At 40.4% G+C, this 27,481-nt stretch overlaps 1 protein-coding gene across 2 annotated transcripts; it reads left to right on the top strand.

Annotated features, from left to right (window-relative positions):
• Positions 1–4,388: 4,388 nt before the first annotated feature.
• On the top strand, positions 4,389–27,481 carry LOC140242643 (uncharacterized). 2 transcript variants are annotated; one of them, XM_072322398.1, is made up of 8 exons: positions 4,389–4,422; positions 8,513–8,652; positions 9,621–10,166; positions 18,338–18,513; positions 22,533–25,179; positions 25,637–25,847; positions 26,137–26,224; positions 26,684–27,481. In XM_072322398.1, exons 2-8 carry the CDS (start codon positions 8,547–8,549, stop codon positions 26,900–26,902), a joined length of 3,993 nt encoding a protein of 1,330 aa, XP_072178499.1. In that variant the 5' UTR covers positions 4,389–4,422; positions 8,513–8,546; the 3' UTR covers positions 26,903–27,481. The 2 variants fall into 2 exon arrangements, with proteins under 2 accessions (XP_072178499.1, XP_072178500.1); XM_072322399.1 differs by having other exon boundaries at positions 4,411–4,422; positions 8,519–8,652.

Here is a 27,481-nt window from a genome sequence, read left to right on the forward strand (position 1 = left end):
CATAAGATTTATTCAAGCACTTTCACACGCCGTCAAAAATAATATTGTAGCACTGCTGATGACATGTCCAATTTACAGCTTCTGAATCATCATCCTTATAGAAATATGAATCAACGTCTAAAAGTCATAATTATGAGACAATGTATGGAGTGAGTTTGTCACAAAGTTCCCACTGCCAGTCAAACAGATTACTCGATACACTATTACGATCCATCAATGAAATAACCAGCGCTCAGTGGCGTATCTAGGGGGGGGGGGCAAGGGGGGCACGTGCCCCGGGCGCCACTCCTTGGGGGCGCAAAAAAAAAAGAAAAAAAAAAAACGAAGAAGAAGAAGAAAAAAAAAGGGGGAAAAAACATTCCATGTTCTGTGAGCTGAAATACAAAAATTTTCGGCTCGCTCGCTGCGCTCGCTCGCCAAAATTTATATAAAAAAGAAGGTAAGAACAAAACGTGATGATGACAAAATGACAGTGTCTATTGTGTTCACACATGTCATTTTATATTTAGCAGGCAAAATGTTTCACGGAGCAGCGGCTGCAATTTCGTTCTGAAGCGATCGCCAATTGGATCAAAAGAAGGCGCCAACGGTTTCGAACATACGGGGGGGGGGGGGGGGGGCGCAAAAAACCCCGAATCAAACAAGATAACAACAAAACGTAATGATGACGCGGAAATATACAAATTTCGGCTCACTCGCTCGTACTAATTTAGAGTATTTTTTTCAAGTCCTCATTTTTTTTTCAAGTACGTCAACTCCACTGGCTACCAGTCAAAGCAAGAATATCCTTCAAGCTTCTCCTACTGGTCTACAAAGTAGTCAACAAAAGAGCTCCAGAGTACATTGGGGAGTGTCTGGTACGACACTCTCACTCTAGGCGCACTCGTCTTTCATCATCCGTTACCTTTACTCAGCCACACACGAAAAAACTAGCCGGAGATGCAGCTTTCTCTTCTTCTGCTCCTAGGCTGTGGAATAAGCTCCCTCCTCTTTTCAAATCTTCACCCACACTTGATCATTTCAAGCAAAACTTGAAGACTTGTTTATTTTGATGTCCCTGTATGTGCACCGGACTTATACTGTCACTGCCTGGTATTTTGTATATATTTTATCTCCTATTATGGCGACCAGGGATGACATGTCATAGCGCTTTGCATCCAGTTGAAAAGGCGCTCTATAAATGTCTACTTGTATTATTATTATTAAATCGTTATCTATAAGGCCGTCACTATATCTTGATTAGAATTGTAAGATTTAATAAGCAGAAAATGACAAGAGTTTCATGATTTGTAAGCTGAAATACAAAAATTTTCGGCTCGCTCGCTGCGCTCGCTCTCCAAAATTTGTATAATAAAAAAGAAGAAGATAAGAACAAAACGTGACGATGACGCGGACAAAATGATAATGTCTATTGTGTTCACTCATGTCATTTTATATTTAGCAGGAAAAATGTTACACGGAGCAGCGACTGCAATTTCATTCGTTCTGAAGCGATCGCCGATTGGATCAAAAGAGGACGCCAACGGTTTCGAACATATTATGGGGGAGGGGAGCGCAAAAAAAAAAATCAAAAAAGATAAGAAAAAAACGTAATGATGACGCAGAAATATACAAATTTCGGCTCACTCGCCCGTACTAATTTAGAGTATTTTTTCAAGTCCTCAGTTTGTTGGTATAAATCGTTATCTATAAGGTCGTCACTATAATTGTGAGATTTAATAAGCAAAAAATGACAAGAATTCCATGTTTTGTAAGCTGAAATACAAAAATTTTCGGCTCGCTCGCTGCGCTCGCTCGCTAGAATTTATATATAAAAAAAGATAAGAACAATACGTGATGATGACGAGGACATATACAAATCTCAGCTCACTCGCGCGCACTAATAATTTTTAAAGTATTTTTTAAAGTCCTCAGTTTTTTTGGTATAAATCGTTATCTATAAGGCCGTCACTATATCTTGATTAGAATTGTAAGATTTGGTAAGCAAAAAGTGACAAGAATTCCATGTTTTGTAAGCTGAAATACAAAAGTTTTCGGCTCGCTCGCTGCGCTCGCTCGCCCAAATCTATCAAAATTCATTACATTTAAATCACCCTCAAAAGATCCCTTTTAAGTGCTTGAAAAAGCATCATGTGGACTTTGTTTAAAGTCCCTACCGGGATGGTGGTGGGGTTGAACACCTTTTCAGAAATTAGGGGCGCAATTTTCGTGCTTGCCCCGGGCGCCGTTTTCCCTAGATACGCCACTGCCAGCGCTGCAAATGAAATGACAAGAGAAACGAGGAAGCAGGGTATAAAGCAGGGTATAAAGCATTGCGTTGGCAGATGCGTGATGTTACAAATTCACTCGTAAAACGTGTGTGTGTGCGTGTGTGTGTGTATAGCTAGTAAAATCATCTGATCAAGGAGGCTCAAGAGAATCGAGTCACAACTCTTATTCCCTTTGAAACCATGTTCGAAGCCGCCACTCAAAAATATTTGAAGTATAAGATGCACATGTACCAAACTGGAGCTGCCCCACAGATAGGAAGACAATAATTATATTCATGTGTCATTGCATTTCAACCAGTTATCTTCTAGGAAAGATATGTCTTTATGATGGTAATAACTTTTCGTCATTTATACCTACTTATGGAATATGAGCAAAACAAAAAGGTATAGGCAGGGTATGCGCGGATAGAAATCACAAAGGAATTGGTGAAATGAAAATCAAGTTTACTGGACATGGACATGTCCGGGCACAAATCTGACATATTGATTTATAAAGAACTGTTATCGAAGATTATTCCATATCAGTTTTATTTGACGGAATTTAGCGGAAAAGTGTTAAAATCGGCATTCAAAGAGGGTGTACTTCCAAATACTTTCACAACATACAGCTTCGGTTTACCCTTTTGTAGGTATTTATGGACGAATTTAACTTTTGTTTTAAAATATATTTTAGCATAAGGAGAAATTTCATGTCATTTAATGAATAAACAAGCAAAATATACCCGATATAATGCTAGAGTTCAAAATCCTTCTTCTGATTGCCCAGAATGATGGCGGCTTCAAACATCGAACGTCAAAGGTAATGGAATTCTTTTGTGCATCCATAGAAATCTGACATACTGTATGAATAATTATGGCCATTTGGACCTCCAGCTCTAGAACCTCCTTGATAAACCAAATGCGCAGAACATAATAACTGTCTTAAATCAAGGCCGGGAAATGCATGGGCAGTTGTGGTATTGGTATATCACCGCTCACATGGCTCAGACATTTTGTAGCGAAATGCCGGTACTTTTAAAGAGAAAGCTATAGTTTTTAGCTAAATGATAATGAATTGTAATTTCACTTTCCACCCTTTCCGCACATTTTTCCAGAGTGGAAAACAGATAGTAAGTGGAGAGGATAAAAATGTCTGTCTTAATTATACTATCAGGAAACGTCATAATAGGGCATAGCGAGCGAATCGGTAATTTCCAACCCAATGACACGAAATCAGTCATGCATTGTTCTGAGGTTTGCTGCTCCTCATCATTTGCGTTTATTCAAAGACGTTTTAGTATGAAAAGGCGCATCAGCCAAATAAGACCGGAATCAGGAAAACAATCATTTTGTCAGTGACGATGCACGATTATGCAATCATCATTTTCGATATATCTGTATGTACTCGTTATGCGCATATAATCAGGTGGCGGCGGATCTCGTGTAGGACCTTAGATACTTCAAAATGGTTGTTCACTATTTAAAAGTCTACTCGTCAAAACATGTAGGTCCATACTTGCAGTCTGTGTAATTGACATAACGGTACAAGATGTTTTGCGAGTAAATATCTGCTAGGTTTTTAAACATAATTCCGTTCTCATTCAGTATGTACAATTTCATCTTCTTCTTGAGAATGCATGGTAGAAGTTTCAACAAACTTGACAGGGGAGGGGAGGGGAGGGATGAAAGTGAGGGAAGGGATTGGATTAATTTCTTCTTGAAATCACATGGTCATTATGGATCAAATGGGGGATGTAGATTTTTGTTTTTCTTTTAAACTGCATGGTAAAATTTTCAGAATTCTTGCTAGTTTTTCTCTTCCTCAGTGTGATAGAATAGGGGCCTAGAGAGTTTACAAATGGCATCATACCTCCCCCCCCCCCCAGAAGCCCTCAAAACTACCCCTCCCCTACCCCCCCCCCCCCCCCCACACACACACACACACACACATACACACAAGCACACACACGCCACGCCGCCCCTCGAAACTCGCCTCGGTTTGTTACGTCCACGGAAGCGCCTAGCTAGCGCCTAATGCTACCGAATCGCGCTGGTGGTCGGCCTGGTGGACGGTACTGTCCGTACATCCTATGTAGTGCGTAGGATCTTCGTTTCGTACTTTCACTCACACCAAGCACTTGTGACAGAAAGGGAACAACATCTTCTGTGAAATGTAAGTAAAATGGCAGTAGAAAAAAATAATCTTACTGTTTCAATTCCTAAGTTAAATCCAGTCACTGTTCTCATTCAACTTGTTGGTGGTATTTGCATCATGTGATAAACTACTTTACTTAGTCCCGTGCACGCATTTTGAGCGTATTGAACGAACGTCAGTTTTTGGTTTTGCGCATCGCGCACCATCTAGTAAATTTACGGTAGGTACTAGTCTAGTTACTAGTAAAATTACTACTAGTAAAATATACTACCAGGCACCACTATCGCACTACCACTTTGCTGTACGGCTCGAATTTAGCAGTGTAAAGTTAAAGAGGTTTGTTAAATATCGACTTCGTGAACAAATGGTGAATTTTGAAGTCACCCTACCAATTGCCAACGCTACGTCTGTCTGCGTCTGTACACCAGTTGGATGGAAAGATTTTCTTATTTTAATGTCGCATATTGACCGAAAGATTGGTCTGTATCTGGTCGTCGGGGAAATGTTCTGCGGAGACTGCGTCTGGCTTCACGGATCCGGAGGAGAGCGATAACGTCAAAAAAAAATATGACTCCTCCGATCCTCTGGACAGATGGATCTTTCTGTCTAGTAGGGCCTACAGTAGTAGTAAATTTTAATATGTCCCCCATGCCATATATACAATGCAATGGCCTCACTATTTTTTTTTTTTTAAAGTTTACAAATACAGCGACCCCAACCCATAACCGCACCAGCGACCCCAACCCGTACCGAGTTTAATAGTAATAATACAGCGCCCGCCCCGCGCCGGGGTTACTGCTCAAGTAACTGCAACCAGCCCCAACAACGCTATAAAAGGAGCGCCCCTGGCTGGCCGGGGTTACTGCTCAAGATGCCTAAATGGGTAATGATAAATGTGACCCTGCATCACAAAACAAACAAAAAGTCGGCAGACATGAATTTTTAGTTAAGAGTAGATTCTGAAAGAGCAGACTCTAAGCTTTAAAATGAGGTATAACTCAATTCAAATGGACTCTCCTAACCTATCTAAATATTGGAGAGAAAGGACACACTCTGGAAAGTGTGAACTGAGAAAACGGGCTCTGAAGTACCAGTACAGGGTGTATTCAAGCGCTTAATCTTTACCAAGCTGTGCTAGCTGTGGGATGAATTGAACAAAAAACAGGATGTTAACCACCAGAGCAATAACAATGAAGGGATTATCAGATTAAGCTGAAATTGAGCATACTTCATTAGCACATTCTGTGCATGTTTAATACCAACTTTCAATGCAGTAGCACCATTCTCTCTAAAGTTATTGGAGTTGAAAGTGAAGTGTATGGACAGGGTTTTTGAGAAATGGGAAGAGGGTTCTAAGATGAGAAACAACTAATCACACTATTCCCCCAAAAAGTGTTCGAGAAAAACTGCTGAAAACACAAGTTCCTGTTTGTTTTATGATCCCAAACTTTAATATCACATAGAAAAAGACTTGCTCTTTCAGAAAATATGAAAAACTTAAGATTGGTTAGGTTGACCGATTCCCCTATTTTCAGTCCTCACACAAAATCACTGTGTGAGACTTTTTGTTCGTTTTGTAGTGCACGGTCACAAATTATGGACTGTCTACTTTCGAGGGATAGACTACGTCTATGACATTAAAGGCATAAGTTACCATTTGCAGATGAAAAACAACAACAGCAACAACAACAACAACAACAACAACAACCCAGCATTTAATAGCACTTCAAAATAATTCCAAAATGTGAGTTAGGGATAGAAACAACTACTGTAAAAATTTGAATCAGTAAAATCAATGCTAAATACTGTTAAATATAATATACAAAATGTGAACAATAGTTGTGTGTTGGACCTGTGCGCTATACAAGTAGCCACTATTATTATTATTATTATAAAAATGTTTCCAGACTAAACTGTCTACAGTTACATTTTATTGAGAAAAATACTGATTTTTCGTTATACAGTACCGGTAGTTAAGGCTTTATTGCACAAATTTATATGGTAGGATGTTTTGTGGTACAACAGACCTACAGATATGCATGAAATGTGATAACTTGAACATTTTTGAAATCACTACTCCCAAAGGTAAACAGGACCTTTAATTGCCCTCGCTAGAATTGTATTGCCCTCGTCTTCGACACGGGCAATACAATTCAATAAATGTCGTATCCCCCTCAAGGCCAGTCCATGAATATATTAATACTATCCAGCCTCTTTTTGTCCAGATCTTTTTTTTATGACTCCGAGTCCGTGATAAAGTGTCGCCGGAGGCATTATATTTCGGGTTGTCTGTCCGTCCTTCCGTAGATGTAAACAGTTATGTCGACAGCATATCCAAAAAAATCCTAATGAAACTTGGCATGTATATGTATGAGTGGGCGAAGTTGTGCCCATCAACTTTTTAGCGCACATGCTCAAGGTCAAAGGTCAAGGTCAAATGCTCAAAATTTAACTCTTTCCCCCATATCTATGCAATGCATGAAGATATTTTCTTGAAACTTAGTCTATACAGTTGTACATTAACTACAGGAGAATCTCGGGTCGTGAGGTCAAAGGTCAAGTAAAAATGTTAAAATTTGACTTTTTCCTCCATATCTCACAAATGGTTTAAGGTATCTTTGTGGAACTTATGCATTTACTGACTGGCAGTGATTATCTAGAGAATCTAGGGGTCATGGGTCAAAGGTCAGCGTCAACTCAAAATTTCACTATTTCCCTCTTATCTGCAGGGTACAGGCATGATTATTCTTGAAACTTTATAGCGCACATATGCATGTATTACTATTTCACTTCTTCCTTAAACTTATAAGAGGGTCAAAAGTCAAGTAAAAATCCTCAAATCCCCAAATACCTGCACTCTTAGACAATTATACAACTGTTGTTGTACAGTAGCCATTTATCCAGTTTAACCTAGTTCAAGGAAAATGAACAGGCAACACTTTGGTGACAAACCTGTCATTTTAAATTTGATATTTTGTTAATTACGTGAAACTGTCATCACACATTGTCAAGACTTTGCCATAGGGTCTACAATGTATTAAGAGAACCATGCATTATGGCGGAGGCATACCAGTCGCCATATTGACATTTCTAGTTTATGATATCATGCTAGCAGTCTCGGCAAGAATTTTTTTTTTCTCTCAATCTGATAAATATGGGGAAAAGGGGGATTTCAAACTCAAACAAAATTCCTACACAAACTCACTTGATTTACATATTATTCGTAACCATAATTAACATGTACATTCAAATCAAATTTTCATCTAAATGATGTGCATTCAGATATTCACTACCCCCAAATCACGACAAGGACATGGACAGAACACAGTACAGGCAATCATTCATTGAGCAAACAGAGAACTGTGAACACAGACCAGCTGACGAAGATGTGACACGTTCACACAAAATTGATACAGGGTACAGTATGTGCTGCTCTTATTCTCATTGCTACTTTACGTGTAGGTCACATGCACAGCCATCGATATGACGAGACTGGCATTGGTTCACGTTCATTGTCTGGGCGATGAATGACAGTATCACGCCCAATTTGTACACACACTTACAATCACACACAAGTTTTACTCAATCGCACAATTTGTGCACACACTTACAATCACACACAAGTTTTACTCAATTGTTATGTGCCAAGTATCGTTCCGTACGGTACTGTGTTTAAGCATCAATCTAACGACTTTACCGAGCCTTGATGATCAAAGTTTGAAATTTATTTTTGTCCACTCATTCTCTTTCTTTCCAAGACCTGCTTGATACATTCCTCATATTATTAGGTAAATTTGGCAACACATTGATTTCATTTTGGTGTGAAAAAAAAAAAAAGTTTCAGTGTACGCGACGTGCAATAGGTTACATGTACATGTACAGTGGACATGTGTGGCTACCATTTCCATTGGGTAGGCAGCTGCATGTAGCATACAGTGAGTCTCCCATACCCAGCCAAATCCCTTATCCAGATGAGCACCGGTCCTAGCATGTCCGGATAAGAGAGGTCAGATCAACCCTACTGCCCGCCTGCATCGTGGGACCTATAAGGACGTAATAATTAAGTCTTTGATAGGGATGTACTTGATAGTTTATTGCTTCCTTTCAGCTGCAGCTTCTTCGCCATCATACAATAAATCAACATGGCTGTCTCGTGGATTAAGATGGAGGTAGAAGAAGATGATGACAAAAATGAAGCAGAACATGCATCACAGTGGAAGGACTTTATGGAAGACATCAATGAACCAGGTAATTTTTTTTTTCCTACCAAGCTGAAGCAGTTTCTGTCACACTTTGATTTGCTTTGCTGTGCTGTTATGATAATGTGACAAAGGATCCAAAAGTAGCTGACAGCTGAGGCAGAAAAACTGAGTTTGAAGTCAGATCATAAAAATTGGTGGAAACCATCAAATTTCTGTTTTTGGCATAATGTTGTGGCCTAATGTTTTGTCTATCATCTGCCGAAGTCTCAAAGCTAAATGCTCAGAGGAAAGGCAAGAAATTAACATTTTTCTGGGCCATTATTTTCCGCCCTCAATGGAACAGAAACGTGTCCGAAAATCTGAATTTAATGCTGCAGATAAACTCCGCCCCTGGCAACAAGGGAATGATTTTATTGGTCAATGCGTGGCATCCTCTTTACTGATTGGTCGAGCATAGACCGCTAGTGCTAAGCTTGAATGAACATCGCTAGGGTTGCTACATAACGTATGAACAGACCTTCTATTGTCAAGAGATGAAAACTGTCTTACCTCCCCTTGATCACAATTGCGTCAGAAAGAACACTTTGAAGGTGGTTTTCTCGGAACGCTCATTTTCCGTTACCACTCGACATGGTCTCATAAAATCATCAATATCTCGGCAACTGAGTACTTTTATGAGTCATGTTTTATATGAAATGAAAATGGAAGAAAGAGGGAATAATATCACATCATTTTAAGAAAATCGGATCCTTTCGTTGTAGCAGGTCACATATTCAGTAAAAGTCTTACAATGAATTACAATCATGGGCATCGCAATCGTACTTGTATGTTTTTTTCTTTTTAAAGTTGCATTACTTATCTAGTTAAAGCATTTAATTATGAGGACAGGTCATTTTATCCGCTTCCCAGAAATACATGTAATTTCAATAGAATGAATAGATTTAATGATGTACATCTTCGTGAATATTGCCAGTAACTTCTCATTCCATACAATGTTTGTCTTTCAACACCCAGTTGCAGAAGAATGTGATACCCGCCTGTGTTCACCTTCCTCCATTCCAAGACTCGAGATGGAAAGAGAAGTCTTTGTCAGGACTTACAAGCTACCTCTGTGTGAAGATTGTGGGGAAGCGTTTGCACGCAGTGAAGATTTCAGACAGCACCTGATGACAAGACATAGACACACCCAAAAGAGCCCCACCCCACCAGGCGATGGTGATGATAGGAATGTATCCAATGTACATCATTCTCCTACCACAAGCTCAGTGTCTGATGACAGAACGTTTATTGTCACACAAAGAGAGCAACTTCATAGTCACCAGGCTGACGTTGAGGCCATATCCACTGGACTGGTAGAGTATCCCACCGAGGTAACTCTCAAAGTGGAACCTCCATCTGAACCAGTAGAGTATCCCACTGAAGTGATTCTCAAAGTGGAGCCTCCGTTTGGACAGGTAGAGTATCCCACTGAGGTAACTGTCAAGGTTGAACCTCTGTCTCCAGGAGACGTGCAGACACAAGAAGCAATCAACCTCTCCAACAACTTCAACAACTGTGTTGGTAAGTTGGTAACAGAGAGAGCAAAGAGATGCCCCTTATGAGTAGGTGAAAGCTTCCAAGTTTTATTAATAAGAATTTTAGTACTATGAATGTAGAATGAAACTACGTAACAGACCTGAAGTTGACCTAGAATGCCTTCATTCATGCTTACCTCTGTACTTTGAAAATAACCTAAAGTTGTCACTTTTGTCAGATTTGAGATGCATGGTCACATGTACATTGTAACCCCTCGATACAACTTTTTTTTTTAATAATACTTGAGTCCATGTCTGCTTTTTTTCAATATGTTCTTCTCTTGTTGTAAATGTGAGCTTTTGTTCTATATCATATTGTGTTGTTTAATGCACTGTAAACTGATTATACCAGGGAGGTGTTACAGAGATGGAGTGGCAAATCTTCGTAATTCATGCAAACACATGTTTGGGTTCAAGGCGTTACAATGGGATGTCTAGCATTCCACTACGCTTTGAAGTCATGCTCGGCACCGCTCTAGTTGCAAGACGAAGTTCGGAGACGAAGAAAACATTTCACCTTTCGTTGAATGACAAGCTTTATTTCACCGCAAAATTTTAAATGAAATACTCGAATTGATTTAGAATAGTTTAGGAAAGAATTCAATATTATTAACATGTATTTCTAGTTTCTCCGTTATTCGCAAATTGAAATGAAATGAAAATTAGGCCCTCTCAAAAACCTAATATTGTTCTAAAATGCGCACATTTCTGCATGTTAATTTTCTATCTTTTAATAAGGGATATTTTGATCTTACAAATAAAGTACTCCGTTAAAGCGTGTTCCATCATGGTTTTAAACTATTTGCTGTTAAAATTGTGAGTTTTACACTGCATTTTGATTCGCTGCTCCAATTCAAGGTACACAAATTCATTGTTGCCATCACATTGAAAGAGAGAGCGAATTGCAGTAGGAGCAAATATTTCTAGATGTGAGAGCGCTAGTCCAGATTATTGATGCCCTCTTTTGTCAAAGCACATGGGTAACACCTGTAGTTGAACGCATAACTTCTTGGCGGTGCCTCGTATGACTTCAAAGGAGAGCTTTAGTTGCCTCTCCTTCTCTAGCACCTCCCTGATTATACAAACTCACTGAAAAACAGCCTTGAGGCTGATAATTTTTGTTTTGTTTTGTTTTGTTTTCTCCTGACATATAACGTGAACACTGTATGTGTAGGAGCATGGCTTCCATTCATCATCCTTGGCCAGCAATGTCCTCACATTACAGCGCACTCCCATTTTTGTGAACACGATTGAACGAAATGGTTACAACAAAGTAAAAAGTCAGACTGCAATATTATCCACTCTATATTATTGAATGTTTATTTGTTCGGTTATATATAATGCAAGAAAACTGCTGGTCCATAGGACTTCGTTATAATGGGAGTCCACTGTACTGTGTGTGTAAGAGTATGCTCCATTGTACAAAGATGGACTTCAATCTCACATAATTTTGTGAGTAAGAGCATGCTTCCATCGTACATGTATGTATATTTTTACTTGGTTATCAATCTCCTCAAATAACTGTGTGTGTAAGAGCATGTATCCACTGTACATTATTTGTACATTGTACTTGCATGGCTATTAATCTCCTCACATATCTTTGTGTGTAAGAGTGTACAGTGTAAGAGCATGCTTCCGTTGTACATATTATGCAATTGACTATCGATCTCCTCAAATGTATTAAAGAGCATACATGTACATGTACACTATTGGCTATTTTATGACCTTGCCAGCTATCGCCCAGTGTCGAACCTACCATTCCTTGCCAAAGTGATGGAGAAAATTGTAGCTAGTCGCCTGACAGCTTATCTGCAAGGTAATGATCTCTATGAATGCCTTCAGTCAGCATACAGGAAGAATCACAGCGTTGAGACAGCACTTTTGAAGGTCTCAGATGACATCCTTACATCAGTTGATGACAGGAAGGCAGTTGCCCTTGTTCTACTTGACATGACAGCTGCCTTTAATACTGTTGACCATACTGTCCTTCTGGAGAGACTGAGGAAAGATTTTAGCATTGATGCAACTGCACTCCAGTGGCTCAGATCTTACCTCAACAACAGAAGACAAGCAGTAGTCATCAATGGAAGGCTGTCCCCTGAGACCACCCTTTGTTATGGAGTTCCACAGGGCTCAGTCCTCGGTCCGTTGCTCTTCACACTCTACATTACCCCTCTTGGTTCTATTGTAGAGAAACATGGCCTTGGTGCACATTTCTATGCCGACGACACCCAGCTCTACCTCACTTTTGATCCAAAAGTTGGAGGCACTGAAGAACATACAACTGCTGCTGTTGGGGCTGCCATTGAGGAGATTTGCTGTTGGATGAACAGCAACTTCTTGAAGCTCAATGACAAGAAAACAGAGTATCTGTTGCTCTTATCTCCACACATGAGGAGCAGTATCACTGGTGCTCCAGTTCTAGTCGGTGAAGAAGCTATATCTCCCAACAACAAGGCTAGAAACCTTGGTGTAGTCTTTGACAGAACAATGAGTATGGAGAAACACATATTGTATGTTTGTCAGTCAGCATACTACCAACTCCGCCAGATTGCTGAGATCAGACACTGTCTTACACGAGGTGCTGCAGAAAGTATCATTCATGCTGTGATATCATCTAGATTGGATTTCTGCAACTGTCTCCTTGCTGGCCTGCCATCAATATCAATCAAACGCCTCCAGGCTGTACAGAATGCTGCTGCATGCCTTCTTACCGGCACCAAGAAGTTTGACCATATCTCTCCAATACTTCGTGAGCTTCATTGGCTGCCTGTGCAACGCAGAGTGCAGTATAAGATCTTACTGCTTACTTATAAGGCTCTCCATAACTTGTCTTCTGGCTACTTGTCTGCACTTATCAGTGTACGACAGCGACGACCAGGACTACGTTGTACCGGCCTGACTCTTCGTGTTCCCAATACCTGCCTAAAAATGTATGGGGATAGAGCCTTCTCTTCTGTTGCACCACGTCTGTGGAACTCTCTACCAGTCCATCTTCGGAATTGCAACAGCCTCAATACCTTCAAGTCTGAACTGAAGACTTATCTTTTCCAGCAACTTTGTGGATGATGTGTGACACTTTGTGGGAGAGCTGGGCACCTTTGAATGTTTCAACAGATAAATGGCGCTGTGTGTGTAAGAGCATGCATCCATTGTACATACATGCACTTGGCTATGTATCTCCTCACACAACTGTGTGTAAAGACATGCTTCCAGTACTTTGCTATCAGTCTCCTCACATAACTGTGTGTGTAAAAACATGCGTCCAGTATACATACGTGGCTATCATTCTCGACACATAACTGTGGGTGAGAGCATACTTCCCTCGAACATATTTAGCTGTAATTTCCCTTGCATAATTGTGTATAGGAGCATGCTTCCATTGTACACTCTTATTCAAAGGACTGACAATAAAAGTGCCTTGCCCAAATCACTACTCTACTGCCCCTGAGGGTATCAACCATTGCCTGATTGTGTGTAGGAGCATGCTTCCGTTGTACACTCTTATTCAAAGGACTGACAACAAAAGTGCCTTGCCCAAATCACTACTCTACTGCCGTCGAGGGTATCAACCATTCCTGATGGCTGTTTGACTACCACTGCCCAGAAAGTGGTATGCCACTATCAGAGCCTATGCACCCACCCTGACCAGCCCTGATGATGTCAAGGAAAGGTTCTGTGAGGATATGCAAGTGACCTTTTCTATCATGCCCAGAACAGATAGATTTGTTATCCTTGGTGACTTCAACACTACTGGTGGCACTGACTATTCATCACTGGAAAGTAGTCCCGTGGAAAAATGGACTGGGCAGAAGCATATATCTACTGGAAACCTGCGCTGCACACTAGCTACTCATTACCAACACCGTCTTTCATCTATACAACAATAAGAAGACGTCATGGATGCATCCTTGCTCCAAACACTGGCATATTTGGATTATATCATTGTCGGACAAAGGGACAGGCAAGACATTTGAGTCACCAAAGTCATGTGCAGTGCAGAGTACTGGACAGATCACCGCTAAATGATCTCAAAGCTCGATTTATACCAGGATTCAACTACCCAGACGCCCACAGGGAATGAAGGCATTGAATTCTCTAGATGTCTCTTTGCTGCAGAGTGATCATGTCAAACAGCCACAGATTAAAGAGATTGTCAGCAATCTGCAACAGCAGACTGTTGACTCACTGGATATTGAGTCTGACTGGACTCTCTTTTGTATCATTGTTTCTGCCGTTGCCTCATAACTGGTGGGTCCTGTTACAACAGCGCTAGGACTGGCTTGATGACATCGATGAATGCCTTCAGTCTCTGCTGGAAGAGAAACATCACCTTCATTGAGCACACCTCAACAACCTGTCAGCGACGGAGAAAGCCACTTTCTGCAACATCAGAAGAAGCATACAGCTAAAGCTATGCCGAATGGGTGGAAAGGATGCATGGCTATGTGATAAAGCTACTGAGATCCATCTTATGACATCCATCTTATGCTGCTCACAACGACATGAAAAACTTAGTACTACAAAGCACTCCAGATTATCTATGGACCAACCTCATCAGGATTGTCTCCCTTCCTCAGTACAGAAGGAAATATACTGATCTGGACAAGGAAAAGGTTCTTGAACGCTGGGCAGAACACATCAGAAATCATCCATCTGCCATCAGTGAGGAAGCAATTGCTAGGCTGCCCCAGATTCCAACCAATCATTCTCTTGCTGACATCCCTACTGAAACTGAAGTGGAAATAGCAGTGAAGCGTCTGTCCTGTGGAAAAGCACTTTATGCTGACTCCATCCCTGCATAAATGTATGCCTTGGGTGGCCTAACTCTAACTAGAAAGCTCTGTGAGCTATTACAGTCAACTTAGAATGAAGAGAAATCTCTACAGGAACTGAAGGATGCTTTTATCATCCACTTTTTCAAGCACAAAGGAAACAACAGGTCTGCGACATCTGCTGTGGCATCCCCTAGTTTCTGTTGCCAGGAATATCTGGGCCAGAGACTTGCTGAACTGCCCAATTGACCATTTGGATGAAGGCTTACAATGTACTGTACCACCTGAAAGTTAATGCTGGTTGAGAAAGGGTCACAGTGCAGTGGACATAGTTTTTGCAGCATGTCAACTCCTAGAGAAGTGTCAGGAGCAGAATGTCTATGGCACCTTTGTAGACCTGACTAATAAAGGCTCTTGACACCATCTACCAAGTAGGGTTCTGGAAGATCATGGCTAAATTTGGCTGCCATGCAAAGTTCATTTCACTTGTCAGGCAGCTGCATGACTGCATGCAAGTTAACGTGCAGGATCAGGATGACGGAGAACACTCAGTGCCCTTCCCTGTCACAAACGACTTTTTTGCTTTTTGGTTTGGTTTTGGTTTGGCTTATTTCTGCATTTTCTTTCTCCAAATACAATTACAAATGAAGACAGAGTGATATAGAGTATGCAAAAGAGAGAGAGAGTTTAACATACAAATCAATACAAGAAATATCATTTGCATAACAACATCAATCTGTAGTGACATATGAATCAAAATAACATTAAGGCATACTGTGTCCATGAACAAAGAAATCAATACAGGAGACTGTCATAAGCAGAGCTTGACTAGGATGAGGCCCTATCTATGGATCTGTAATACGAATATATAATACAACACCAATTATACTCATAAAACTCTTAATCTTGAAACTCGAAACACATTTTGCGAAAGGAAAAAAAAAAACGGAAAAGAAAAACAGTGACTTGGCGCTTTAAAGAAAAGCTTTTCATGAGGTTAACATCAGAGTCGACTGCAGATTTAGAGCTGATGGACAACTATTCAACCTACAGTACGGAGACTGAAGGCAAAATCCAAAGACCAGTGAGATATTGCAGGTTACTTTCTCTTTGCTGACACTGTGCCCTGAATGCTACGGTACTCAGTCTGACATGTAGGAAAGCACCACTAATGCCCCAATGCCTGTGATGACTTCGGTCTGACGACGAGCACAAAGGAGACTTACATAATTGTAAGTGATGCATCAGCGAGCTCCTGCAATTCCCTACACAGAGCCAACCATCATGGTCAATGGCAAAAGTTAAAAGTGACAGACAAATTTGTTTACCTTGGCAGGAAGCAGTCACAAGACAGGGTGTGGGAGAGAAGAGGAATTAGTCTTCGGACCTAACTGTAGGTGTACATTTGTACCCCACAGACATCCTGCAAAACTTTGATGATGTACAGCCAGCCTGCTAGACATCTGAACTCCTTCCACCTCAGATGCCTCTGAAACTTTCTGCATGTCAAATGCCATACAAAGTCCAAGACAGAAGAGCCTGGTAGAGCGTGTTATGTGATGCTCAAGTACAAATTTGTTGTACTCGCAGCTTAGATGGGCAAGGCAATTACTCTGAATGCCCGACAAGTGTTTTCCAAAGAGACTGCTCTACAGTGAACTAATGGAAGGCAAGTGCACTGATGGAGGTTAAGAGGAAGCGCTACAAGGACACACCTAACCCTAAAGTTTTTTTGCGACAATTCTGCCGTGCGATTTTTTTTTACCGCGCTGTTCACTGACTTTTTACTTTCAAGTCTCGCACATCTTTTGACACCATTTTTGCGAAAATCACGCATACTGTTACGACGCTGCACGACCTTTTATATATCCCTGTCAGACCGAAAATTGCTCAAAAAACGTGATTTTAATGGAGTTTTCTAACCTTATTCAAAAAGATATGAATATTTTCACTTGCATAGGCTGAAATCAAATATTTTCAGCATGATTATGCTTGAAATAGGTTGTCTTAAATTTTGCAGAAAAACAAATGATAAAACAAAAGGTCAAAAACAAAGAAATACATAAGAAATTCCTAAAACAATAAAATACATCAGAAATTAGTTTTGATACCAGATTTTTTTTTTCCAAGTACATTGTTAGGAATGCTACAAGGAATAATGTCATGAAAAATTAGGATGCCATCAGCTTTATTTTCTGAATTAGAGCATATTAATTAATATAAAATAAAAAAATGAAAAATTAAATTTTTTTCTTTTATAGTTTGGTAGATTACACGACAGGTAATGTATGTGCCAATTTTCAGGGTGATTGCGTGATCAACGGCCGAGATCTCGGGGGGGGGGGGGGGGGGGGGTTTGAATCAACCCTCCCCCGGCCGCAGAACACCCCAAAAAGCCTGGCCTGGTTTGGGTTAAAGCTTCCATGAAATGCTGCAGCATGAACCCTGAAACAAGGGAAGCAAAATGGCACAAGACTGATCTGCCTCGCGATCAGTGGTCAGCTCTGGTGTATCAGGCTATGAAGTGAGGCATGTGGAGGAGCGGGAACAGAAACCCCAGCGACTAAAAAGCGGAATGAGCACTACTTTTCACATTCTGGCTTTACCCGGCATATGCATGTCTCCACTGCACCAGACATTTTAGAGGGAGGATCAGACTGATCAACCATCTTTGCACTCATAGAATCTTGTGATATATGAGAAATTGTGGGACCCCATCTTCACCTGCGAAGGACAAACATCATCAAGTGACTGTACTGTTCAAGAAGTGTTACGCATGTATGTGGGAGTTCTTGTTATGCAGTTACATGCAGTCCTATCCACTGAGATGATGACATCTTTTCAATCCAACTATGATTTCCCAATGTCTCCATTTTCCATGTACCCCATCACTGAGAGTATTAAAGCTCACTGGATTTGATCTAAAAAGCATATGAATACCAGCATCATGCATTCTGAAACTTCACCATGCCTATGATTACAGAATTTCTGTAACTTACATGTACATACAGGAAAGTTGTGAAAGGAGGCGAGATGATATGAAATGCTCCCATTGTGTTTTGTTTTATGTTTTAATATGCATGATCATACAGTATATAACCATGCATTATACATTTTGATCCCTCGATATATAAATTGCATTGAAAAGTATGTGGCATGCTAGATAGCTATTCAAATCATATGGGTTATACTGAATTGTGGTAGCTCACCTTGGATTTTCACCACTGAGAATAAATTACCGGTAATGACTGGACAGATTCTTATATTATTGATTTGAGCTCTTATGCAATTTTTACTCTTATCTTCGTGGAAAAAAAAAATCAATGTTTTACAATCATCAGACTATCTTCTCTAAGTGTATTTTCCCTGTTGTTACCATCAGGACCAATACTCGGCATAGCCCAACAGGCACAACAAGCCCCATCCCACGAAGAAGGTCCACAACACGAGGCCTACATTGGAGATGCCCCTTTTACGCAGTTCCAGCCACAACCCCCTCCAGACCACCATCAGAAGCAGCAGCAGTCCGAGCAGGTGTTGTCTGGTTTGACAAGACAGGTAATGAGATATTGTTGACATTTTTTTGCTTTTATGAATGCATACAGTGAAGATGATAGTTTGGATAACAAATTTAGACCTGTTCATGGGGGCTTCAGAGTCATGCCATTTGTCCCCTGGAGGGGCTACTAGTGTGGGATAGGGGCCTTCTTGTAGTAAACTATACATATTATTTTACCATTTATTGAATATTCATGTCTAGATTGTAATAAAACTAGGCAAGAATTATTGTTAAGAGGAGTCCAAATTTGGGATGTCACTACAGTGGACTCCCGTTATAACGAAGTCCTTGGAACCGGCAGTTTTCTTTCGTTATAACGAATTTTCGTTATAACCGAATGAATAAACAATAAAAATACATAGAGTTGATAAAGTTGCGGCCCTAAATTTTATTTCGTTGTAACCGGAATTTCGTTATAACCGTGTTCGTTATAACGGGAGTGCACTGTACTCCTCCTTTTTTTTTTTTTTCGGGGGGGGGGGGGGAGTTCAGGGGTAAAGCCTCCTTCAGATATGCTTGGTGATTTTTATGCCTCTGCCATGCAGTGTCACCGGAGGCATAATGTTTTCGGGTTTTCCGTCCCTCCATCTGTCCCTAATTAAGTTTGTGGACAGCATAACTTAATTTTTCTCAGGCCGGGCTTTTTCGGGCTATTTTAAAACCGAAGGGGGGGGGGGGGAGGGGCGGATTCCCCCTTCCCATGAGATCTCGGCCATCAGAGGCACGGTCATGTCAAATTTGGCACGCCTGACACTCACATTGTAATATACAATGATTGATTTGTGTATCCATTTTAAGATATTCAACAATATTGTACATTACATCATTAACACTCCCATAAGTCATTTCAATTCTGATGGATATCATTGTTTTAGGAATTATCCTTTTCTTTTTGTATACCCCCGCCAAATGAAGTTTGAAGGGGGTATATAGGAATCAGCGGACGGTCGGGCGGTCGGTCGGGCGGTTGGGCGGTCGGTCCGTTGCAAATCTTGTATTGCGAACTACTTCCTCAGTTTTCAACCGATTCCCATAAAACTTGGCACAGATGTGTGCCTTGGGTTGTAGATGTGCAAGACATATTTTTTGACAGTACCCAAAAGTATGTTGCCATGGTAACGGCATATTATGGGCAAAAATGGGTACAAATCTTGCGTCGCGAACTCCTCCCACAGTTTTTGATCAATTTTTATGAAATTAGGTACAGATGTTCATCTGAATATGTTAATGTGCAAGACACATATTTCCGCAGTGGCAAAAAGTGCGTTGCCATGGTAACGGCATGTTATTGGTAAAATATAGGGCAAAATGCTTCATGGCAAAACTGCTTCATCAGTGTTCTTCCAATTCTCATGGAATTCATATTGAATGTGGCTATTTCCATAAAATAGGAACCCATTGGCTGTGTTTGGTGTCCCTGCATTTATATCAATGTTTTATTCACTACAATGCTACTAATTTGAGTTTCCTTAGGTAGTATGTGTGCACTGTGTTTCATAATGTCCGTATACAAGTTTTGGGGCACGGAAAAAATTATAATTGGCTTGCCACGAGCAAGAAGTATGGTTGTTGCATTAGGTTTTTCCTAATGTCGGCGTGACATTTTTTACATTAAATTTTAATACATTGTGTATTTAAAAGTCCTTTTTTTTAATTTATTTTTATTGGAAGTAATGTCTATCAACAATTGTTTAAAATGCTATGCAACTTTTCCACAAATCGGGTGCTAATTTGCTTTCCAAAATATTGGACTTTTAGCCTCACGACGTAAGCGTTGGTGTCCCCGTCCTCACGTATGATAGGTATTGCTTTGGTGAAATATTACTAAGCAAAAACATGTTTTTTGCCGGCAAATATTTCATTTTTTAGCATTAATGAACGAAAATGTAATTTTCATCACATTTTTTTTGTATAATAAGTACAATACATCGTAATTTCTTGAGTTTCTTGGATGACGCGTTCATATTGTGTCCCTTCGATATCCTAACGTCGGTCACGAGTTTATTACTCCGCCAAGCACACTCCCAATAAATTCATGAACGAAATGTACCCTACGTCATATCTCAGGCCCGATCTACGTCATATATCAGGCTCGATGAAAGTAGATCTTTTCAGCGCGCTACAAACCACGATGTGTACTCTGTGTCCCTCCCTAACGTCGGTGGCACTTTCACTGCAAATTACGCCGGAATCATCATCGAGCTCTCAAAAGTAATGTAAGCACGATTTTCTGTAGATTTTAAACATTATGATTATGAATTTTTATTGTTTCGGTTATTACGAAAAGCGTAAAATATCGGGACAGTTTTGTGCTCGGTGGTGAAACCTTCACACATGCAATGTTGCTGTTAATGGGAAACCATATTCACCGTGTCCCCGCTAACGAAGTACGAGTATTGACGATGAAAACACTCCGTCTTTCATTGTAGCGGCATAATTTTGCAAGCAACACCTGTCGCAATTACTACTTGCAAATACCGTATCGTTTCATATCCAATATTATGCTTAGATTGCCGTAATCAACATGGTAATACTAGTCATTTGTGGAGCACTGTACACCCAACGTTAGCATGACGACGGGGACGCCTTGAAGTGCAGTGTCCCTTATGCGTCGTGCCGCGTTAGTCCCACATGTGTTAAATGGTGTATTGTGTATGTGAGTTCGTATTTTCAAGTCTTAACTTGCGATATTGGCGGTAATTTTCTGCACTTGAAAATGATAAATCTGACCATCAAAGTGTCATAGGAGATTCAGAAATAATATTTGTGTTTTTAAGTGGATTTAAAGAGGGATACTTGGTCAAAAAGTGGCAAATTTAGCAGCTGGAAACATAGCTATGTGACCCATTCAGTCACAGAATAATCCCCTGAACTCTGGGGTTGGAAGATGGCAGGCGTGGTGTCCAGTTCCCTGGCTGGGGTAGTGGTTTTATGAAGAACTTTGTTACTAAATATTTCCCAAGTAGTGTACTCTATCTAATAAATTCTGATTAGGTAGGCCTAACCATTTCAAAGATTTTGAATAAGATAAGTGTAATATTCTAAGCAAGTTTGGGTGAAAGTGAAATGGAGAATAGACACTAAAACTTTAGTTTATGCTGGTCTACATTTTCCTTTTTTTTTTTTGTTTTGAAGTACCGGGTTTGGGAATCAATTATGCATTCCTAAGAGGATAATATATTTGAGACTACCATGAAGTTTTAAATGTCCAGAAATTAACTCTTGGTTGCATAGGCAGTGATCCGGTGTGGTGTTACCTTACCCACCCCCATAGGCGGCGGAAGCGGGGGGGGGGGGGGGGGGGGGGGGGATGGGGGGGGGGATGGGGGGGGGGGATTGCGTCCCCCCCAAATTTTTTTGGGTGATAAAAATTTTTTTGGGTGATAAAAATTTTTTTATTGAAACCCCCAACAGACAACAATCGGGGGCAATTTTTTTTTCCTGGATCCCCCTCTTAATTTTGGTTGATAACCTTTTTTTTTTGCTTGTCAAATTTTTTTCCGCCGCGTCCCCCCCTAAATTTTTTTGCTTCCGCCGCCAATGCCCACCCCCTCATGGGAGGGGGTTATCCCCCTTGATTTTTTGAGCTTAATTTTCCAGAATTTGCCAGCACTTTTGATAAATTTTACAGACACTGAAAATGTACTGAACACTTTTCTTTATAAACACTTGAACATTTTTGTCTGGAAACATATATAGCTGAAATTATGTTATGATACCAAAAGTTTAGGGTTATTTCTAGAACACTTCATTAACACTTAAACAAATTTAATATGAAATCATAACCACTACCAATCCCTTTATACTTCATTTTTATTTAACTATTCACTTACCGTATTTACAGGGATGAGATTTCTCCGCGGATTTTGAGTCTGGGATTTTTTTTTTTTTTTTTTTTCCGCTCCCTCAGACAAGTGTTTCCTCTTTTTTGAAATTTCTGTTTCACACCTGATATTTTTTAAAATTATGCTTTAAACCATATTACGATTTATGAAGTCAATTCTTTTTCATTTAACAGGGTTCACTATTGAAGATGGCTCGCCAATTCAAAGAGAGAGGGGTGGCCTGCAGAGGCGAAGCAAAAAGGTCACCACGCAAAGGCAAAAGGTCACCGTGCAAAAGCAAAGTGAAAGAAACTAAAAAAAAAATCAAACTGCCCTTTGCTCTCCGCATTCGATGCCAAAATCGAGAGGATAGTGGTCAATCAAGTGGGGCCAGTCAGACAAAGAGAAAAAGTAGAAGTGCCAGTACAAGTTGGAGACATAAACTGAAGCAAAATGACCCCCAAAAATACCAAAAAGTGCAACAAAGTGGAAAGTTGTACAGCCAGATGTACCGCCTAAACATGGCATTGGCCGAAAAGACTTTAAGAAAAAGAAACCTCAAATCAGAGGAAAGAGAAGAAGCTGAAGAGTGGCTAGAGAAAAAGAAGAAGTACAATGAGAAAAGTAGAATCCGCCAGCGAAGATTTGCTGAGAAAAAGAAAAAAGAAAGGGAAGAGAACAAGAACAAGCCACACATTCCTGTGACGAGGAAACAAGCTGATAAAAAAAAAGAGTATGAAAGAAACAAAAAACGGAAGCAGCGTGAAGCATACTCAGTCGAAAGACATGAAGCAGTTAAAGCGAGGAGAAGAGAATTATACGCACAGAAGCGGCAATGTGAAAAAGATGTCATCTTACAGGAAAGAGAAAAGAAATTAAAAGCTGACGAGGAGCACCTTAGGGCAATGGAAGCGGAGATAAGAGAGAGAGAAAGGCAACTCCAACTGCATGAAAGAGATGGAGACATAGAGGCAAGAAAACGCCAAATGAAAGAATTTAAAGATGCTGAAGGGAACGATGTACGATCAAACCCAGCTAGACGACAGAGCTTGAAAAGGGCATTACATGCTTTACCCAGCAAGACATCACACTTTGTTGGTACTGTTGTTGACATTCTTAACAAAGCTTCTCCTACAAAACAAGCAGCCTTTACAGGAGCAGGTGTAAAACTTACCAAAACAGCGAGGAGACAGCCTAATCTTGAAGAGGTAGTCACTAAAGGACTGTCATCAAGGCTCAAAGAAGAAAAGAAAAGTCGGAAAATTCTAGCATCGACGCTTCACCTCATGAAAAAATACCGTCTGCAAAGACAGGCCTGTAAGCGGTTTGGTGTAAACAAGAAATTGATAAACAAGAAATTGTCAAAGCAAGGAAGGCCAAAGGTCAACTTGGAAACCGTAAAGCAGGTTCATGAGTTTTATGAAGTTAACTCGTCAGAAATGCCAGACAAGCGACTTGTAAGCAAAAAAACCAGAAAGCCTAGACGCATTATTGATACCTCCATTGCCATTTTACATGAACAATACAACAAGACCTATCCAGATCAACAAGTGTGCTCTTCCAGTTTCTATGCACTCAGACCTAAACATGTAAGCACCAAGAGACAGGCAAAATATCATGGCTGTCTTTGCGAATACTGCGAAAATCTGCAACTAAAATTGGAGGTACTAGCCAACGTGAAATTGAGAACAGTGTATGACGTTGCTAATGCAACTCTCTGTCCAAAGCCAAGTGCATCAGCATTTCATAGGCCAACCTGTTTGGAAAGAAAGTGTGGCAACTGTGGTATCCACAAACTGGACGATATATTTCATGACAAAGAGCCACATGAGGAAGTTGAATGGAAAGTTTGGAAAATGGTCAACCATACCTGTCACACCAAATCAAACAAGACAAAAGAAGTGAAGAAGCGTTCGCTTGTCACCGAGAAGGGCACTGTAGCTGATCTCATAAAGCAGCTTAAGGATGAAGCCAATGACATTGCTGTACATCTGTTCAATAAAGACTGGCAGCAACAGCAGTTCTCAAAACTGAAGACAAACCTACCAGAAGGAGCAGTGCTGAGCATTGTAGATTTCTCAGAAAATTACAAATGCGGTTTCCAGAGAGAAGTGCAAACTGCATACTATGCCCAAAATTCAGCTACTTTGCACCCAATGGTGAACTACTACAGGTGCGAGACTTGCCGTGAAGTTGTGCAAGAATCTTGCATTGTAATCAGTGATGACCTTCGGCATGATTATCATTTAGTGCATGCCATGCAAGCAAAAGTCTGTAAACACCTAGCAGAAAAGAGAGGGCTGAATATCAAAGTTATGTACAGATACTCCGATGGTTGTGCTAGCCAGTACAAATCGAAAGGACCTTTCTCAGATGTGAGTTACTTCACAGAAGATTTTGGCTTCCCAGTCATCCACAACTACTTCGGCAGCAGACATGGTAAAGGCCCGAGCGATGGAGAGGGTGCGGTCGTGAAATCTCAAGCGTCAACAGCAGTTCTAACTCGCAAGGTAGTAATCAGTGATGCAAAAGCGCTGTATGAGTTTTCCAAGAAGCATCTAGACAAGCAAAGCGAAGGCGGCCAATGTTGCAAGAAATTTCTGCGCACATCATTCTTTGTTTCACATGCAGAGGTTAATAGAGACAGGGAAAACAGATCTACAAAGTTGGTGAAAGGTTCAAGAAAGCTACACTGTGTTAAGACCGTGGAGAGTGGAGTAATTTCAACTCGAAATTTAACTTGTGTGTGTGACACCTGTCTACTTGGCCATGGAAACTGCAGAAACAATACCTATGTCGAGAACTGGAAGAAGGTGGACCTGAGAGCTGCAAATAAGCAAGGTAGGGGTCAGGGCCAGTATTCTGAAACTTTAAAAAAATATATACATCTACATCACTAAAAATGTTATTAGCAGATGAGATTGTCATGTTTTCCTAGGTTGCATAATGAATCCCAGTATACAGTATCTACAATTGTTTTATCTATATGTCACATTTTTTTTGTAAGTTTCAGCATATGGGCCTAGAATGTTTCATGAAGATATTTGCATGATGATTACTTAAATCACCCTGACCATGGTCTCATTTGAGGCTAGAAATTACTGCAGTTTGATTCAGATTTGACTCTTGCAGAGATTAAATCATGTCAATCCCATCTATACATTTAGGGAACAGATTCTCAAAGAGATCCTGTCACCTGAAAATTCCATTTGGGAGTTTAAAGAACACCTACAGCTATCTCATATTTTATAAGCAACATGTCATTCACTACAAACCCATGTAATGTCATCCCTCACAGGTATGAGACTGAGAGCAAATACCACTGCAGCCCCAGCTGACCCAACCAGTGACGTTCTCACAGCTGTTGTCCCAGATGATGTCACAGAAACACTAGAACCCCCCACAGCTGTTGTCTTACATGGTGCCGGTACGCCTGCCACAGCACATAGAGATGATCCCCCTGATACTATGAACATGACAGAACCACAGAGCTCTGATGATAGTGAGAGGTAAAACATCTATCATGTTGGGAAATATTTGGCCTGAAGGCGTATGAAAGTATCTATGTTTATCACAACAGGTAAAAACAAGAAATGGATATTTGTTGAATGTGCTGTACAATAATATTCATCTTGAAATTTAAAGCTCTTCATCAACACTAACATTTATTGATCTGGATATTTCAGAAATGTCCCATTTAAAATATTTATTTCATGTCTTCTATCATGAGATCTAAGTAAATTCATTTGCAATATTAATCTTGGGATATTTTCTTTTTTTTTTCTTTATGCATTACAGGTACAAAGTTAATACCTATGTTGCAGTGCGTTTTGAAGTATGTGGCAAGAAGACGGATAGTACCAAAGGATTGGTTTACATGGCATTGGTAAGTTTGCTGGCTTGGTTTGTGGGTATTCTCTTACTCTTCTCTGATTGTAATTTTAAACATTCGGTATTTCAAGAAAAACAAGTCAGAGCATTGAGGAAAGTAAACTGATACTTGCTGTTCCAAGCTGTACACATATGCATTGTACTTGTGTTTCACATCATGTGGATAAACTATGTACCTTTGCAGTAGATTTACCCGTTATCTGAGACATCACCAAGTGGTACAGTGGAACCTCATTATAAAGAGGTCGGATATAACAAATCCCTCTTATAACAAGGTAATTTTGTTGGTCCCAGCTCTTCTTTGTTTTTTGCTTTTTACCCTGATGTAATGAGAAACCTATATAACAAGGTAATTTTCATGGTCCAAGGACCTCGTTGCAAAGAGGTTCCTCTGTATTGCATTTCTTACCTGTATAATTTACATTGTACTTGATTTTGTGCTTGATTTTTACAGATAACTGCTGTTAGAGGTGATGTCGTACAAGTCAAATTCCTGAAACGTACAACCGACGGTTTATACAGCTTCTCGCCGGAGCCAGAGGCTGCTCATCCGAAGTCAGACATAGTGGGAAAGCTGCCAGTACCAGTTATGCATCCTGTTGGCAGAAAATTTTTGTATGAATTTGATCAAACAGTGCTGTCAACCTTATCAGGAAAATATGGACTGGAGTAAATTGGACAAGTGGTGCACTGTACTATACTGAGAAGAACAAATTCTTCCAACATTTTATTTCTTGCATTTGCAGGCTGCTAGACCATCTGCCATAACACGCTCATATCGAGCAAGCATACACTGCACAGAATTTTTATTTCCAGGAGCAGTGACTGTTGATACTTTTTGCTTACATACTGGACTGTAGGTAGAATGGTTGCAACCTCAGCAATAAACGTGTAGGCCTCAGGTTTCAATTGGTGTGGCGTCAGAGTTTGTCATCTCATTCATTTTGCAAAAGCAACAGCAATAGGGACCTGAAAATGACATGTTAAGGCCGGGCCACACTAAGCGGTTTCATGCGACGCAATGCAACTGGACGTTTCCATGCCATTGTTTCAGTGTGACATGGCAGTTTTCCCTCGTTGCAATGCAGTTTTGTCGCGTTGGACCTCGGTGCAGACGATAGAACATGTTCTCTCGCAGTTGTCTGCCGTTGCGTCCGACAGGCAAACCGTCCAGCTGCGTTGGGTCACGTCGCGGCAGCTCAGTGTGGCCTGGCCATTACAAGGTCCCCCTCCCCTTGCTTTTACAAGTTAT

The sequence above is a fragment of the Diadema setosum genome, chromosome 19 (genome assembly GCF_964275005.1).
Source record: "Diadema setosum chromosome 19, eeDiaSeto1, whole genome shotgun sequence".
Classification (NCBI taxonomy): Eukaryota; Metazoa; Echinodermata; class Echinoidea; order Diadematoida; family Diadematidae; genus Diadema; species Diadema setosum.

Excerpts from the sequence above, each read along its gene's own strand:
- LOC140242643 (XM_072322398.1), top strand. The coding sequence starts at position 8,547 with ATGGCTGTCTCGTGGATTAAGATGGAGGTAGAAGAAGATGATGACAAA. Across the intron at positions 8,653-9,620 it reads GGAAGACATCAATGAACCAG|TTGCAGAAGAATGTGATACC; the intron begins GTAATTTTTTTT and ends TTCAACACCCAG. Across the intron at positions 18,514-22,532 it reads TGTCTGGTTTGACAAGACAG|GGTTCACTATTGAAGATGGC; the intron begins GTAATGAGATAT and ends TTCATTTAACAG.